Consider the following 19105-nt stretch of genomic DNA (forward strand, 5'->3'; position numbering starts at 1 on the left):
TCCATATCGTTCCACCCTGCCTCTGTCCTTTCCATTTCTGTGTCTTCTGACCTTTCCTTGTAGCTGTCTTCTCTTTCAAGATCTTCCCAGGCCTTTTCTGCCAAGACCTCCTGATCCTGTTGATCCACCTCTTTCACATTCTCTAAGTAGTCTTCATCTATCTACTTCTTCCTCACCAGTGAGGTGATGGCAACAGAAGCATAGTACACAAAAGAAGGACACATTCCCAGCTGTTGAGTATGTAGTCTTGATGCCACAGCAATCCCAGCAGTTGGGATGAACAATTTCAGAGAATACCCTTTCTGCCTCTGCAGCTGTGTTGGGGGATACTTATACTGTGGTTTCAAGCAATGTAGTCTTTTACAACAAAATTGGTGAAGTGTTAACATTTGTAGCACCTTACCTGTTCAATAACCTTTTACGGGACTGAGTGGTGGTTCAAACTGGTGAACTGATCTGGCATTAAAGTATTTATTTATTGCTGGGTGTTTTTTCAGCTGAAGAGGTTATTTGATCCGTACAGGGGGAAAACACATTTTAATTTGCCAGAAATATTTGGTGCTTTTTAGCTAATGTATACCACCAAAAACTCAACCTTTCGAAGATACCCAGAATAGAAAATTCAGTCTGGTCCCTAAGTCATGCACAACCTAATAATGGAAGAAGGCAGACAAATTTTAGGTAACTCAAGTGTTTGTAATTTTGTCATCTGATCTGTAATATTTGTGCACCTCTGCCACATGAAAATCTGTCAATCATAGTGCCTCTACTGTGTAGTTAACATAATATGCATAGAGAATAATAAAGCTGCTTTATTTAGGATTCTCTCAGCTGTTCCTGTTATCTTATTCAACAGAACAACCTGCTAGTAATAGACTCGGGGTAATATTAATTTGTTAAAGAAATTGACAGGTAAAACATGTTCCTTTATTTTATTTTGTTCTCTAAATGATTCACTCTGGTAAATTAGAGAAATATTATTTCAGATATCTAAGAAAGGCATCCTTGCTCTATATTGGCTTGCTTTTGTCTTACCAATATTTGGTTGAGATTCTTCATGTAATCTGTGAAATTCTTTGTGCCATTGTTTTAAACATAATACAGTGAGATTTGATGCAGTGATTCACTTTGTGCTTATAGCAACTTAAGGCAGATGAGATACAATTTTAACTTCTGCAGCAGAAGGCTATTGATTTGCCTGGTCCCTTTACTAGACTTGTTCTGAATCATTGGTGCCATTGCCTGATTTACATCTTTGCAAATACATGCAAATACAGAGTATTGTCATATGATCTTAGGTCCCCAGAACTGCTGGTGACCTACTTGAGTATCTTAGCTAGCAGAATAGGAGCTTTTGCCTCTTCACATTTTATACATTTCAAAAGGCAGTATTTTTCTATGTGTAACTTCTGAAAAGGATCCTACAAAGTTTGAATTATAGTAAAGCATCTGAGAGATCAAAGTCTTTGGTTTGGGGATGTGTTGAGTTTTCTGTTGCTGGATTGATGTTTGCTGCTGCGGAAGGCAAGAGATCCTCATTTGTGAATTCTCTGGGAAAGCTAGAGGGAGCCGGAAGGTCTATAATTCGTTTCCACGGTTTTCCAGGACATCTGGGGAGCGGAGATTCCGGGCGGTCTGGCAACCCATTAAATAAAAAAGTATCAGGAAGAATTAGTGGTTCTGCAGGTGTACTGATTTCCTTTCTTGCAACCCCTGGATTAACTAGCTCTGATACTGTTTCAGCACTGGATGATGGGAGGGTTTCATTTTGATTAAAAACCCTTTCATTGGACTCCTCAGAAGATTTGGGGTTTGGATGTTTATGTTTACAGTTTTTACAATGGTGGTTTTTATCCCCACACCCATGGCCAGTTCTGTGCCCACAACCAATTTCATGCCTATGCCTTTTGTCAGACTCATGATCCTTTTTATGTCCGTGCCTGTGTTTATGCCCATGTTTATGCCTGTGTTTATGCTCAGGTTCACCTTCACCTTCTGGTTCCTGTCCACCATCTTTTCTCGTTTCTTTCTCAGGTCTTTGCCTTTCTTCTTCATTTTTATCAGAGTGTGAAATTTTATTTGGCTGGTCTAATGCAGCAAAGCTTCGGAAAGGTGTGAATCCAGGAGGCCTTCTTAGAAATGTAGCCTAAAAAGCATTGCAATAATAGCCATATGAACATAAATAATAGCCATACATGAACAAGAACAATAGCTTCAGATCTGGGAAATTGAGTTGGCTCATTGCAGTACATGAGTCATTTAGCAAAAATATGTTATTGGATTTTTGAAGTAAACTAAATAATTATCTTTTCTGTCTGTGATAAGCATGGAAACATGAACACCCTCCCAAATAACTCCAGAGTATTTTAGCAGTTATATGTTAAAAGAACAATTTATATATCACTGAAATTCTGCCATTTTAACATGGGAATGATACTATAGAGAGGAAAACATGTACTGGTTTTAATTTATGAACAATACAGTTAATTTCTAGGACTAAATGTCCCTGTGCTTGTTAGAGTATAACACTCTGATATATAAAACCAATTTATGCTAAAGGCTAACACATCTCTGAGTAGTCTCAATATCAGAATATACAAAAGATCTGGATCATTTTGTTATATGAAATGTAATTATTCAATTTTTTGTTTCTATATTTGACATATGCATTTCATAAGACTGCTTAGAAATGACAGGCATAGGTTAAAGCTGATAATATGAAGCGTTCAGTTGTTATTGAGTAATCTCTATTTCCCCATCACTGTTCAACTGAAAGACAAAGACTGAATGCATGGTGTACAGTCACTATCCAACATGGGTTTCATTTCTGTCCACCAAAGTGCCTGATCATTATCTAGCTGCAAATCAGAGTTTTTCTGGGATGGAGCTAAATTTGAAAGTTGGTGTGGATACAATATTGTAGTGAAAACAAAGAGGAAAAATATTTACTAGTTGATACATAATGAATGAATAGGTAGTTATGAAGGTGCTGAGCACAGTGAAGTTATTGATTATGAATGCAAGTTAATCAATCTCACTTTACTCAGTGTATCTTCTCTTCTTCATTGGGGAGCATGGGAGTCCCTGCATTTATTAAAAAACCTGCAATCATCAGAACTAAAAAAGTTCTGATAATAAAAAAAATTTATATTCCATTCTGAAATTTTCAAACTGACCCATGTTCAGGGCTAGTTAATTGTGGAGCTGGGCAGGAAGGAAAATAAAAGATCTTCCTGCAGAGATTGATGACTTGTGGCAGGAGATCTGCTACTCTACTAATATGAAAAGATTCGCAGATGGTTTTGAAATCTGTGGGATATAATTATTGCATTGGCAAATACATTTTTGTCTCAATTTTTAAACCTAGTATGAATAGTAATTCAAAGGAGCTGATGGGGCTTGATACTTCAGAGCTTAACTGATAATGCAAAGGAGCAGTCGACAGGCAGAACGTTCTCTCTGTCCTGTTGCCTTTGTATTTCTGTAATCACTGTGTTGTCCACTGTCTCACCTTGTGGTGAAACTGACTTCGATGTAACAAGTTGCTGAGGTTAGAGGGTGAGAGGAAGGAGTGTGGCGTTACTGAGGCTGTTAGAAGAACCGTGTTTTCCTTTATTTTTGGTACCAAATATAGGATAATTTGGAATGGATAAAGAATTTAATGGCTGCCTTTGTTCTATGCTCTACTTATGATGATGGGTAATGAAGAGGAATCATACCATTGACCGTTCTTTAGAGCAGTTAACCTGGGAAGAGATTTTATTCTCCCATGGGATCACATGAATTTGTGCTTCACATGGCAATGGTGCCTGTTGACAAAACAAAAATCAGCACATCAACGCAACAAAACATCAGACACAAAGGAAAAGAGTTGTGCATGAAAAAAATTATGATTTTTTTAGTAATACTTTTAAATACAAATATACTTGGAACTTTACCCAAATATCTATGAAATCCATCTTAGTGATGGAGACTTCTGTATTGGGACACATCATTGCTTAGCTTTTTGAGGTTATAGTATGCCTGTGTGAACACTTTAATTCAACTTTGGATTGGAGAGTGGATCTTGAAAAATTGGATTTTTCATCTCCAGCACTTTTGGAGCACTAACTGGTTAATCTTCATGATATTCCTAAGAAATATTGTTTGTTGATGGTATTTCTACTACTAAAAATTGGGAATTTGAGATAGAGAGAAAGGCATTCTTTTTCTATTTAGTGCCTGCTACACTAACAGATTTTAAAATCTCACAGCTAAGCACTTTCATATGGTGGGAAAAGAGAGAGGAAATAAAGCCTCTCTTTCCCAGCCAACTTCCTTGCCAATGGTTTCTGGCCCTATCAGCATTACTTTCCAGTGTCTGGAACACATTTTCCCGGTATCAGCAGCATGCACTCCAGAAACATCATTCATTTGCACACCAGTAACGCTCCAATCTCATGTTCTCCTTAGCTGCAAGTCCACAGAGTCAGGAGTATTGCAGCTATTTCATTTTGCAGCAGCCTCCTCCCCTCCTTTCTTTGATTCATTATTATCAGAAGAAAGTTCCTTTCGCTTTGCAGTGAGCACTGATCCTGCAGTTGGAGTGACTCAGTTTAAGCTTCATGTTTTACTAACGTTGTCACTGGCTTGGGTTACAAGCAGTGAAAGGTGTCTTTCTTGTTGAAACAAAAGTTTACTGAAAGAGGTAACAGAACTCAGGATGTGATTTTACTTAAGGGTTTACAATTTCTGGTACAAATGAATTTGTCCATTAGGAACATTACAGTTGGCAACATCATCATTACTTACACTGTCTGATGTGGCTTCACAGTCTTCATTAAGTTTTTCAAACTCTTTCTTTGAGCAGTTTGTCTTCCAGACCACAAATAATATATGGTAGTTTTGTCCTGCAACCACCTGAAAAATTAGCAACAAGGCTTTCTGCGGTAAAGGCATTTTATTGAAAAGGGTTCACAGGAAAGATGGTTTTCTACAAGCTTATACTACTTATATTCTACAAGTCCTGACCACTAGAACAATATTAAAATATTTGGCAGCAAACCTATCTGCTTCTAATCAACTTACTTATTTACTCCAGTTCCCATTCTCAAAAATTCCAGCATTGAAATTGAAGGAAACAGAAAGGTAAGAATAATATCAGGCCCACAGTTTTGGCTTTGCTTTATTGGATGCCTGCAGTAATTTCATTAATAACAAATGAAATCATTAGAGATACCACTGTAGAGAGCCAAATATGATGTAAGAAAAGTGGAATGTGAGTAAAATGAAGCGTGTGATGAACAGGCTCAGTTGAAAACGAACATATTTGCCAAATGCATTAAGGAGAGAAACTTGCATGGGTTCAAGGATGTGCCTGGGACGAGTTCTCTTATTATTTTTTACAGAGCCCAAGATAATATATCTTGCTTCAGAGACAGCAGGCAAAACATGAAATTCTGTCTCTTTTAAGTCTATTTTAAAAACGTATGCATGCTAATATCAATCTTGATATGAAAAGTGAGAAAGAAGAAAAAAGTTTAAAAGAAGAAAAAGCACAGATATTATTAGTAAGATAACATAAGCTATTCAGAAAAACTCTGGTGTGCTTTTAGTGCCTTCTCCAGTGGTACCCCTCATGCTCGGGAGAAGTTGTTGACAAAGTATTTTCTGAACTACTCCATTGTCTTATTTTAAGTTCTGTCCTAAACCTCTGTTTTGATATGTTGGGACAGTAAACAAGGCAAATGCAAATGCTGACCAATATTATCCTCTTGATTCCTTGTTCCTCTTTATCCAGCTGTATTTATCTGTGTATCTTAAGTTATGCACAGATGTTCTCTTCTGAATCTAGCTGGAGTATTATTAGCAGCAGAATCAGTGTATAAATTAACAGATTTCTAAGGGAAATTGGGAAGCCCCATTTCTTGGAGCTTACAGCTGCTGTAGGGTGGACAGTGCCTAAAATAACATACAGAGTATTGGTGTGGTGGATCAAGTGGGTAGTTTTGTCTAATAAATTTTTTCTACTTTAAGAGTTCAAGGTATGTTACAAAGGCTGGTAAAAAGTGGGGTAGCTATACAGAAATCAGACACCCTAAGTCAACCTTCTTCCCATGCTTTTAAAATCATGTTGTTTTAAGAAAAATAAAAAAAAATCTAGAGATGGGAGATTTTTAAATCACTTCCCATGCTTAAAATCATTTTGTTTTAAGAAAAATAAAAAAAAATCTAGAGATGGGAGATTTTTAAATCACTTCTGAATGCAAGCCAAGATGGATAAAATTTTGCAAGAAAAATTGCATGGATATTTCAGTTACCCCATGTATCAACACTTAGAGAAAAAAACATTATTTCAAATCTAAATACAAACTTTAGCTAACATTCAGCTTAGACCAATAACACTGCCATGTCTGTTCCTCATCTCTGTGGTATATCCCAACCTGAACTGTCGCTGTTTCTATTTCTCCACCTTTATAGTAGAAATCATCATTGCTCTCTGAATTATACTTCTCCATAGAAACCTTCAGTAGTTCCTTCAGTTCTGGACTGTCTTTTGGGATAGTCTCCGGACAACCACTGCAAGTGTCAGGATTTACCGTGTCTTCAACTGAAAGAAACCCAACAGATTTCAGATCTAAGGAACAAAAGATTCAATGTAGATATAGGCTGGGAAAAACAGTTAGTTTTAAACCCCTGCCTTCTGGAATGCTTCGTATTTGGGTCTATGAAATGAAAGCAAAATATCTTTGAGTTTTATATGACCAGCATTATCATATCTTGGTTATCTAAAAGAGCACTGCATCAGCATCTAGTGTTGCATTGGACACCTAACAACAGTTTTCTCACAGAAACAAGAATTGTGTGTACCAATTGTGGGTAGCTAGCAAATAAAGAGAAGGAACACCTATATATATATATATGGAAGGACCTGAATCAAGTGGAACAAGAGGTGTATGTTATTGGCAATGAATGTGTTGAAGAATATTGTTATCTTTTCTTGAAGAAAAACAAGTCTGAATGGGTGAGAATGCAGCACTTACTACATGGAGCAGTACTGTACTCCCTGTTCTAAAGCTCTGGAGCTGTGATAATCTGTGTCTAAATAGATGGCTGGAGGAAAAAGTAACAATAAGAAAACCATTTGGGAATTTGACAGTAATGAACCTATAAATTCTAAATAATTTATTTACTAGGGGAAAAAATAAGCCTCTAACATATCAAAAGTAAGTATAACCATGCAATATGAAAAAAAAAAAAAAGGTAGTATCAATAGGTGAATTACCAATTTTGGACAAAATCTTAAAGTCCTCATCTCCTTTGCCTTTCAAAAGAATACATTGGAGTGCTTTGGAAAGTTAGAAGTTACTTATTTAAACAACGTGATATTAACTTGCTTATCACTGTAGTGGAAAAGGAATCAATTTTTGTAAGACAGTTATACTCTTTGAGTTTGTATCTGTTAATCTCCAAACGAGAGTCAGCAACCAGCTCCATGTCATGCAAATAGGGCAGTATACAAATGATAAAATGTAACTTTCAGCTGCGTATGAAATACTTGTAGGAAGTGAAAAAAATCTGTGGTAATATTTCATTAAGAGGCAGTGCTTTTTTGGTCCCAGAAGAATTACTTTATCTTGTTATTATCTGTTTTCATCTCTTGCATTTTTATTTTGTCTTTTTTTACAACTGTAAAAAAGCATTGAAAATTGCAGAACGTTTAAAATTGATAGTGCCTATTACATACCTGGAAGCTTGCATTGGCTTGCAATATCTACGATCTGCGCATGAAGATTTTCATATGCTTTGGCATCACATTTACCTACACGCTGGAGTAAAAACCCAAAACAGCTCCTTATTATTCAGAAATAATGAATAAGCTCACAGCCTAATACCTTCCTGCTAACAGAATAAGTCAAGCATACTACTAATAATTCCTTCCTTCAGTACACTGGGAGCAAGAAGCCTGACAGATAGTCTGCAGAGCCAATAAATGATCAGGGTTCAAAAGGACCACCCAGAGAAAATAAAACCATAAAAGAGAAGCTAAATGAACTATTTGTATGTGTTTGTAACAGAAGGAAATGGGGGGGTTTACAAGCCAGAATCCTATTTTATGGAGAACTCCCGGGAATTTCTGTCTCAAAGTGTAAAGACAAAAAAGAAGGTTACACAATTAACAAATCAAACATTACTGAGTTTCTGGTATTTACTCAGGTGTTCTAAAGGAACTGTGGTAAATGACTTGCTTAAAATTGCCTTGATATCTTAGGGCTGGAAGAAAGCAGATGTTGATCCTGTTCTTTTTTTTTAAAAGGTTATAGACCCATAAAACTGATGTCTGTACCATTCAAATTATTAGAAATGGTAATAAGGAAAGAACTAGGAGGCCTGAATACCTCAAGGAGAGACTGGGGTTTTTGTTGTAAACAGAAGTTGTATTTTGCAGATTTGTCAAAGTTCCTCAAAAGCATCAATGAAAGTGGGTAAAGAGACCTGTTGACTAAGTATACGTAGATTTTCAAAAAGGTTTCAGTGAAGTCCCTTGTCAAAGACTCTAGAGGAAACTAATCAACTGTAGAATAAGAAGGAAGATTGTTAGAATTCAGGATCAAGATCTTAGGGCTATGACAGATACTTGAAAGTGTCATCCATAAAAAAATCTGCTTAGTAGTGGTTTAGAAAAAATAATAAAAAAATAAGCCTTGACATTATTACCCAGGTTAAAGAGAATGACATTATGCCCCACTATAGCTCTGTGGTTCACATGCATGTTGAATACAGTGTGCAATTCTGGTCCTCCCATTTCAGAACGAATGGTACAGAGCTGAATAAAGGTATGGAACAACTTTGGTGGACTTTGGTCATTCCAGGGTATAGAATATTCTTGGAATATCATATTCTAATAATATCTGTCCATGATATGTTAAGCAAGGCTGCTTAACAGTTCAGTGTATAAGTGATAAAGATCCAATCCCACAAACTGTGCGTGATCAAAGCCGTATGTGAATGAGGTAGCACTCCTGCATCATGTGAGGTGGACAGAAGTCATTACCTCTAGGTGACAGGTTGGGAAACAGACTTAAGCAGATTAAGTAACTTCTTTAAGGTTTAAGGGCAAACGTGCGTAACGGAGGGATTTGCTTCAGCTAGTCTGATTCTCTCTCTATTATTATTTACCACAGTGTTGTCATTCTTTCCTTTTTTGATCAATGCTTCTGAAACATTCTGAAACATTCTTGAGACATCCAAGGAGTACTTTTTGAACAGGAGAGGCTCTTGTATGTAACACTCAACAGTGCACCTCCACAACAGCTGAAACAGATGCGAGCCAGGACTCCTGTGGTTCCTCCCCTCCCATTTACCATCACTGTTCATTATGACTCTACGTTCCTGCCCTCTACCTTGTATTTGCAGAAGCATTTGTCTGACGCCACGGTGAGGCTAGTTCAGGGAGGTCGGTTGAGAGAGCAACCCTCTATTTTTGGTACAGTTAATTCTGTTCCAGGTCAGAGAAGCAGAGGAAGTACCTGGTTTTGCAACACTTTTAGCTAGAGTATGTATGTTTGTTACTAAATTTCTCTTGAAGCTCTCTTATTTGGACTGTGGTAGAGGTTAAGTAATAATTCAGCTATGTACTTTTCTTAGAAAATATGTCTTAAGCTGGAAAAACAGTGCTAATTTTAATTATCGCTTTTTGAGTTGTACCTGAGTAACTCCTTGAATATCTGGATAGGAAATTCTCGAGGGATTTATTATTTGGGTGAGACTGTTTAGATTCTATAGAGTAATCGGTAAACATTTCAGTGGTCATCTTAGTTGCTGATTCAAGAGAAGGCATGGATGTTCTAATTGAACATCTAATTGTCTATTCTAATGAATAGACAGTTATCTATAAGCCTGGATTTAAACTTCACTCACAAAGTGAAGCAAGACTATAAATATTTTCTTGAGTCAGGTCTCAATGATTATTTGTTAATATATTTTCTTGATAAACAGATTTTGAAGATTACTTACACCTCTAGAAGTGGTTTTGCACTCTGGAGTTAGATCTTGAAATTGGTCTTTCGAGCAATTAGTCTCCTCGATTTCATATTTAATTACGTAATTCCATCCAGCTACCACCTGGAACAGATATTTAGGAGGTACATTATGTAAACAAACACAAACTTGGAAGTTAAACTATTAAATGTGATTAGCAAAGAAAGCAAAACTACTCTTCTAGTGCCTTCCATCCATCAAATCACTGTGCAGTCGTTGAGCCATAGAGTATTCATGGACAGCAAAAAAAATCTTGACTTGTGATACAAAAAGTAAACTAAGTCATGCATATATTAGAACTGCACTTTGTATTTGGATTCCACTTCTCCTGGCAAGCCTGCAGCCTCATAAGGCTTGGTTTCTTGCACTTTCCTCCAAAGTATCTGTTACTTATTATTCCCGGTAACAGGAAGCTGGTCTAGATAGATGACTATAGTAATACAGCTTGGCAAGTCCTACGTTCCTGAGCGTGGGACATAGTAAAACAGCATCTGAATAATGTAACTTTATACTGCTGGCATAATTTGTTATTGAGTGTCCTGCATTTGTCATCTACCTGTAATTGGTTCTGCCTTGGGCTTTACCTTCCCCCACCCGCTGTTTTGTCCAGATTTGTGACCCTTTTTTTAATTTTCTCTCCAGGAAGCAGTTCACTTTTCCTCACTGTGGCTACTGCTTCTCACCCATGAAATCTCTCCATGTCACAGTGTTGGATCAGGTAGCATTGGATTAAAAAGGGGAAATAAGAATCAAATATAGGAACTTTCCATCCCAGATCAATTGAAGTGGAGGGCTCTGACTAGTTTCTGTTGGCTAGAAGTGACATGGTGGTTCTTTTTCCAGCTGCTGGATTGCAGTCTGTCTGTGACATTTTGTCATGTGGCTTAAATGTTGTGCAAGCTTGTCTTTCAGCTAAGAGGATCGTTGCCATCAGTAAATAGAAGGAGGACGGTCTGAATTAAATCATGGGTCAAATTGACATGAGACCAGAAGATGCTTTTTGGCTAAGTAAATACATACACATTCAAAGAAAAGGGTCTGTATTTGGTGTCAGGTTGCATACTAGTTGAAAAACAAATAAGAAACTTAACTTTCTAGCAACGTCACACCAATCCATAGGAGAACCTTTCACAGGGAAATAATTGTTGCATGGAATACCAGATGACACAGAATTTCTGCAACCTGAGCAGTCCTTTCTTGCAAAGCAGATATTCCTGTGTGCAGATAGCACAAGCAGCAAGTGACATGCTGGCTTTTTGTTGTTCTTACCCATTTTTCCTGTATGGGGTTTACCCTTCCTATAGCGTATAGCAGCTGTTGACATATGGGTCCTATTGCATTGCAAAAACATAGATGCCTGCTGCTGTTTGAGAGGCTGTAGAGTATGAGACATCTGTGCAGGCTGGCAGTTTTGGCACAGAACCTAGGAGAGATCTGCTCCTGCTGGAGCTTCAGGGAGAGGCCAAGCAGAATACCCAAGAGCATCTGAGATGACACAAGATCTCTGTGTCAGCACCGAATGCAAAAAAAACCTGGTGCTAAACACTGGTTAGCTGCAACTGCAGATAAAGAAAAAAATATGTTTACTATCAGTTTGTAAAGTTGACAGCTCTGAAAATCCAGTAGGTAACTGCTATGATTCCTTAAAAATGAAGAGAATTATTTACAGGGTCTACACTCTATATGCATTTTGTATGCATTTATTATGAAATATAAGCCACCTTAAAATAAGAAACGTATACATAAAACAGCCAAGGTACCTGGTTTTGGGGTTTTTTTAGTAAAATTTAGAGAAAAAATCATACACAAACCTGTCTTTTAGCTTCTTTTATTCCCACAAGCTTAAAAAGGACACGTTCAGCACTGTGCCTGTTAAACTTTTGAATGGCTTGTTTCAGAATTTCAGACACTTCTGAACTGTCACTTGATATAGGATGGAAGCATCCAAGACATGTAGCCTCAGTAAGTGTTATCTTTGGCGTAGCTGGAAAAGAAACAAACCAAAAAATATAGGGCTTCATGTAAGACAGCCTCAGGTTTTAATTTTTCCTATCTAGGAATGAGACAGAAGGTTCAATGAGCAAGAACCTTTCTGCTTTTAATTGGAGTGATCAGCTAAATCCGCATTTCAGTTTCAGGGTCTGCAAAGACATTCATTGTATTTAGAAACATGCTTTGGTTTGTGGTGGTAGGGGCCATCCATGACATTTGGATCCAGGCATGGTTTCAGCAGCAAACTTCATTCAGAGGAGTGAGTTCAGGAGTCATTGAATGTCTGAAAAACCTTGCATGTAGTTTTGACACCACTAAGGAAGGGTCATCCCTCATTCAGTCAGGGAAGAAACAGTGGAGGCTACAACTAAGGAGATGTTCTTAAAATTCTTCAAAGCTCACCCACTGTGTACAGCTGCTTACTATCCTCACCATGTTTCAGGATGGGGACTTTGACAGGCATGTTTTGGCTCACCCAGGTGAACTGCTCTGACTCCAAGCTCCTTAGGGACTGTAGTTGAACTGTTCTACTGCTGTGTTGTTTGAACTCCCCCGATAGTCACTTTGGCTGCCAGTTACCACTTGGTGTTACCTTCAGGCTTAACCACCTGGACTGGCTGTGGATAGACAAGCTTGTCGGGGATGCTCAAACTTCTGTTTCCTACTACTAATCCTATTAACTCTTTTTTCCTTTCTAGTAATCATGGATTGGATTTTCATAAATTAATTTTATAGTTCAGTACATAAATTAATTTCATGATTCAGTGAGCTTGAGAATTAAAGTGGGACAATATGTGGTCTCTGTGGAATTGAAGTAAAATTTGTGTGCCTGATCCTCAGCTGGCATAAACTAGCTTTAATGGAGTTACGCCAGCTTGCACCAGCCAGGAAACCAGTCCAGGCTCGATACGGTCAAACAGTTCCACCCAGAAGGCTGAGCAGTATGGTACCTAACATGGTGGGGAAATCCCTCACCAGTTAGGGTCTATTGTTTCACTCTGTTTGAATCCTTTGGATTTGATTTGGCTCCTCTGTACGTTTGGAATATCTCAGTGTAAGCAATACTATTTAGCCTTAGCTCTCCAAGGGGTACTTGAACAAATTCTGGCCCTTCTTATTTCTAGCATCATTTATTTTGACTCAGTAATGACAAATATATACGTTACAGAATAATGTGACCATGTTTTCAGGGAGTAATCACAAAGGAGAGAAGAAAACAACAGTACACCCAGTTCTAAACCGACTATGGTCTCAGCATTTTCAGAAGGGCTGAACAAATGTGTATTCTTTTTTCAGAGTTGCTATAACTTGGTAACGAGATGAGCTTCTTAGGCTGAATACGTGATTCATTTAATTTATGTGTGTTTTTTTAGCTTTCTAAGCACATATTCAAATGCAAATTTCCCATGCATTCTCTGTGGGATTCACACACCTTTTACTGGCAACTAGATGTCACCATTGCCCTACAAACACGTCTAAACCAAGTGGCGTTTATTCAGTAGCAGAACATGGAGTTTGTGTGTACTGCAGTTCCTAGAAGGACACTGGCTGTAGGTATAGCCATTTAAGCTTTAAACAAGCTAACCAGGAATAAAAAACAAAGATAAGCTGTCAAACATCTCAGAAATCACAGTAAATATTTCTGTAGTTAATATGCACTTAGCTCCCTGCTACCAGTTAGACGGATATTTTAAAACTAGCTTGTTATGTCTTGCATGAACAGTAGGCATAGGCACATAGAGATCTCAGTTGCAAAGCTTTAAAACAATGTGATTTCTTTCTAATAAAGGAAATTACTAAGTGAACATAATAGTTATATACGAATGTCTTATAGGCAAGAAATGTAGTACTGCTTATTGTTAAGGTCTAAAAGATATCAGAGTCTCTCTTACATAATTACATCACTGCTAAATTTTTATTTTGTAAATGAAATTTTTTTTTGGTTCTTTTTTTGGTTGGGATAAATATTTGTTTTGGTAAACTAACAGAAATAATATAGTCATTTTTAGTTTGGAGAAAATTGAGGTACGATTTTTTCTCATAAAGGTTTTTTCTAATAATTTCTTGCACAATTTTATATTTGAATAAGTAAGGACAGAAAATTAAAGTGTGACAAGTTGTATCTAGTCTCTAAGTTACTGATATGCTTTTGGTCTTAAGCAAATTCATTTTAACTTGGTATAATTCCAGTGTTTGAAGAAACTTACTACTGGCATGCGCCGGTTTTCATTACCCTAGATAGAAAATGCCAGTGCTTCACTGACTTAGCCTATATGTGTATAACAGTGAAGTGAAATTTTATCTTTAACAAGTAGTTGCTTATGAAAGATTATTTATAAATGTCTGAGTAGAATGATAAGGAGCTCCTACCTTTAAAATCACCTGAAAGTCTCAATATTATATTTTTCCCATTCTTATTTGTCAACGTACTTGTTGAATGCTGCCCCAGACAGTTACATACCTGGAAAAATTTTGCAATCTTGTGAAATGTTACTTGTTTTTTCAGCATTATTCATGTGAACTTGAGCTGTGCATTCTCCTGTTTTCTGCAAAAATATATGACAACATTTGTCTTAAACTTGCTGAAGAAAAATACAGTGCTATATATTCCTCTAGCTATTGAACAAAGTTGACAGTTGCAAATTGAGTTTGGGGAACAAGTTCATATGTACATTTGTAGTAATGTCTGATTTGCTGTTTTGTTACTGGAAAAGGAACGGTGTTGTTGATTGTGAAAAGAGTAGGGGATGAACTGAGCAAATAATCTGAAAGATTGCTTTATGATTGATGCTTATTAATTAACTAAAGAATTTACAGCCAGAATAACGGAAATGAACACATCCTCATAAATAAAGTCTGTATAAATTGTGTATTTGCCTAATTTCCTTTCTGCTAGTACAGGATATGCAGCAATGATCATGGCATTCCACATTGATTCAAATGATATTATCACCATCATCCCTTTCTTTGCGTTGTGTACCGTGTGAAATAACAGTGACTTCCACTGGAAATGTGCAGTGTTCCCACATGCTATGTGTGCCCCAATTGTACCTCCTCTAGGTGCTCTCTAGTAGCATGAGCCAGACATGCTTTGCATTGCTAAAAGCCCTCTGGTAAATTTTCTGCCGTAGTGGCTTCCATGTCAGTATTTTTGTTGGTGCAGATCTGAAGTCAATTTAGTTATGCAAGTTTCCATTACGCATAATTAATAGAAAGTTTTACAGCCATCACTCTCACAGTGCATGTATCTTATGTTGAATTTACTGTGAACCTTCATATTGAAGAGCTGAAATGTTCCCTTCTGCACATATTCAGGATTATAATGGTAAACTCACTATTATAATGGTTAACTTTAGAGTTGTAAATATTTCTGTACTGTACTTTAGTCCTATAAGCGCTCAGAAGCAACACAGCTAAAAAAGTTAAATTCTCTACTGTATTTTTCCCCAGGTGACTGCAGTTCGGGTCATTATGCTGATGTTTCTGGACAGAGAACTTTTAAAGAGGACAGATACTTACAGCCTCTGCAGGTACTTTGTAATCACAGTCTTGCCAGAGTTTGTTTTCCTCAGTGGCACAAGTGGTTTCTTGTATTCGATATTTCACATAGAATTGTGTGTCAGGACCTGCCTGGATAAAAACAATATGCATGTCATCATTTGCATAGTAATAAATCAAGTGAAAAGATAAGAGCTTCAAAAGGTAAATACTATCCATTGGTTACCTTATATTTTATAGTATAAATATATATATACACCCCTTATATTTTATAGTATAAGGTAACATTAGCTGCTGGTCTCCATGCAAGGTCTCCCAAATCTCGGTAGTTCAATACTTAACTTATCTAATTATATTACTGAGCCCTTACTTACAATTACAATATGTTGATATAATAGATATGGTATGCTCAACTACCTTCATTTTAACTTGTAATACCAAGGGTTTTAAAACCAGAAGGAAGTGGTTAGGTTTTATACTCATATTCAAATGTACTCCAAATAAGCAAATTTGGGTTGCTGCTTGGATAGTTGGCATAATTACCAGCTTGGACTGTGCTCCTGTCCAACTCCCTCACACTCACTCTTGGCCTTCTCCCAGATCTGTCTGCTTTCCTTCTGTACAACTCTACGGGCAGCCCAGAAACAGCAGCCAGCAACCCTCAGGCAGCCCGGCAGTGCCCAAACTGCCTTTACTCTATGGTAACAAACAGAGCACTTAAGCTGCCCTGCCTGCTTGGAAAGGGGCGAGGAGGGCATATGCTCTGGAGACAGCCTTTGGCGGTGCCTGCAGTTTTCCTATAGGCATTAAAGGCTGAGCTGCTCCTGAGGGTAGCCTCAGGAATCCCGTAAGATGAAATACAAAGTATTAAGCAAAGTTTGGCCTGGCCAGTGGAAGTGTTTCTGATGTTGGTAAATCAGTAGGGGGGATTTTCTCCTTGCTACAAACTGAGCAGTGAGCCTGTGCCTACAGGTAACATTAACACACTGCAAGGTTTGTAGTTCATCCTTTAGAGGAGATATAAAGCCAGAAGTTACTAATCTTTTACGTAACATTAACACTGCAAGGTTTGTAGTTCATCCTTTAGAGGAGATATAAAGCCAGAAGTTACTAATCTTTTTTCGCCACTAAAAATGCTCTGCCTACGTGCCTTTTCAAATACAAGCACAGCAGCTGCTGTACTTCAACACTGGTTATCCTCAAGTGATACTGCTGGGAGAATTAAATGATAATTCTTGCCCTAGTGGTACCAGGAAAGTGAAGCTGAGCTGATGTGGGTGGAATACACTGGATTTACGCTGGTGTAGACACCGAATTATATTCGGTGTTCTCTCAATTCCTGTTGTGTATTGCTACAACTACGAAGAGGTGTAGAGGTACCTGATATAATGGTTGCAGGTTGTAAGACAGGATGAAAGGGTCTCTAAAAATATAATGGACTTAATCCTCAGCAGGTATAAATTGACATTTATGGAGCTGCATCAGGTTATACTGTCTGGGATGTGGACTTAAAAAGAGCCAATTCTCTTCTCTGTTACAGTGTTCTAAATCTGCAATAAATCAGCTCAGTGAGTAAATGAAATATGTGAGAAAAGACATTATTTCTGTATGTTATTTGTTGTTGGTTTATTTCATTATTATTATGAACAGCTATGCCTTTAACTGGGGCAGGTTCAGTCTTTCACCAGTCAGCTTTTATGTCTTATTACCTTATCAATAATGAATGTACATGAATATGTAATAACCAGCTATTTAATTAATGCATTCAACATTGTGAGAGTAGCAATGAGTAAAATCTATACTCTTTCTAGAAAAGGAATATTGAATATGATGAAATCTATATTGCAGATTCCTTTTCTCTGTTTTTTACTTAACATCATAGTTAGATCAATGATTCAAAGTAATAATTGATTGCAATAAATATGTATTCTTAAAAATAGAACGTTGTTTAAGATAAAATACTGAAACTAATATCTGTCCATCTGAACATCAGCAAAAGGAAGGTGGTGTTACAGCTCTGATATAAAGATGTTTGCATTTGGCTATTGTTAAGGATGTGTGTAGTTCAGTGAAGAGAGTGGGACTATTCATTTGTTTGATGTTAATTGTGTAAGGGGCTTGCCAGATTTTAGTCTTTGTCACTACATGCTAAAATCTCCCCAGTTTGAAAACAGGAAAACTAGACAGTAGGTGCCAGGAGATGTGGGCAGTTTACTGTAGGGCATTTAGCAATTCATGTCCCCTTTCTGAGGTCAATTTCTATCTGGGTAAAACCATCTTGTGATTTTGGAGTGCAAAATATTCTCTCTGACACTGGGTTTCTTGTGTTTTACATCTGAAAATCCAATCCAGTAGAAAAAAATGCTAATGTTATTTTCAAGTAAAGTAATGCTTGTCATTATTATGGTAATATCATCTTTGTATGCCTCTCAGAGGTAAATACTCTTTTGTTAGATTAACACTATATAGAAGGACTCCAGGCAAAGGATCATGTTTCATTCTTTTTTTCTTCTATAATTTTAGCTATCGCCCTATTTGACTAAAATATCACCTAGTGCTTTTAGATAGATCTGTGACTCAGGACTAGTGTCAATCAAATAATATTCACAAACAATTTATTCAGAATATTGCCAAATTTTATCAGGTCATTCTTTTTTATGTGTGATACCAGCTCTTCCCAAGTCAAGATAATATTCAGGTTTTTTAGTAAGTGTTTTTGCCATTGATCTGAAAACCTTACTGATGATGGAAAGGGGTAGAATACCCAACAGAGAAAGGAGAAAACAGAGTGGACTAGTAAGACAAATTGTATTCGTGATAGAAATTTTCTATTCTTTAGTCCTTGCATTAATAAGCAATTCACCAGCACACATAATTCCATTGATAAAAACATAATATACATCCCTGCTTGTCACGGTAACGAGTATATTATTGTTCAAGTATTTCTTTGATTTTTTAAAACGTTTTTGGAAGACACTTTGCTGTCATGCTTGCTGTCTTATGAACGAGATGGAGATAATCTGATTCAGAGTGCATAAACAATTCCAACATTTTTTTTTTTTCCAAAGTCTACTTACAGTTCTCTTGGCTTCCATCACCACATATAGAGCAAATTGATTACCAGCTGCTCTGTCTCCATTGTATTTCTTCAGTGCTGTGTCGACAGCTTTAAAGACATCAGGGTCATCACAGTCCAAAAACTCAAATGGAAGAGGGGTGGCTCTGCTAGAGAAAAAACTACAGCAGAGTGCTAGTACAATGAAAGGTTTCATAACTGGACAAAAAAGGCCCCCTGAATTAGAAGGCTCTTTAAAAACCAAATGGAAAAGGAATGCCTGACAGGGTTTTAGTCACCACTTCTGTTTTTCAGGAGCAATAGCTAAGTAAACAGAATGAGTAGGTTGCTGGGGTTGGTTGGTTCTCGTCATACCCTGTTTATACTGCAAATAAACTTTGAGTTTATCTAAATAAACTTTGTGTTGTCACCAGAATGACACTAAGGTTATCCACCTGCCATCAAGATAACAGGCTAAATGGCTGCAGCTGGGGACAGGTTTAGACTAAGCAGGATGGCCCCTGAGCAAAAAAGAAAGCA

The 19105-nt window shown here is 37.2% G+C and overlaps 1 protein-coding gene across 1 annotated transcript; it reads right to left on the minus strand.

Annotated features, from left to right (window-relative positions):
• Nucleotides 1-1435: 1435 nt before the first annotated feature.
• On the minus strand, nt 1436-18782 carry KNG1 (kininogen 1). Its single transcript, XM_019474308.1, has 11 exons — nt 18588-18782; nt 15532-15642; nt 14474-14558; nt 11832-12004; nt 9997-10104; nt 7727-7808; nt 6423-6589; nt 4792-4899; nt 3720-3809; nt 1987-2146; nt 1436-1635 (listed from the first exon to the last, which is right to left on the minus strand). The coding sequence occupies exons 1-11, from the start codon at nt 18780-18782 to the stop codon at nt 1436-1438; spliced, it is 1479 nt and encodes a 492-aa protein (XP_019329853.1).
• Nucleotides 18783-19105: the final 323 nt, after the last annotated feature.

This window comes from Aptenodytes forsteri, unplaced genomic scaffold, assembly GCF_000699145.1.
Source record: "Aptenodytes forsteri isolate BGI_AS27 unplaced genomic scaffold, ASM69914v1 Scaffold72, whole genome shotgun sequence".
In the NCBI taxonomy this organism is placed as follows: domain Eukaryota; kingdom Metazoa; phylum Chordata; class Aves; order Sphenisciformes; family Spheniscidae; genus Aptenodytes; species Aptenodytes forsteri.

Coding starts and splice junctions, on each gene's coding strand:
- KNG1 (XM_019474308.1), bottom strand. CDS start 18,782: ATGAAACCTTTCATTGTACTAGCACTCTGCTGTAGTTTTTTCTCTAGC. Junction 7,809..9,996: donor GCAAAACCACTTCTAGAGGT/GTAAGTAATCTT, acceptor TTTTTACTCCAG/CGTGTAGGTAAATGTGATGC. Junction 3,810..4,791: donor GTGAAGCCACATCAGACAGT/GTAAGTAATGAT, acceptor TTTTGTCAACAG/GCACCATTGCCATGTGAAGC.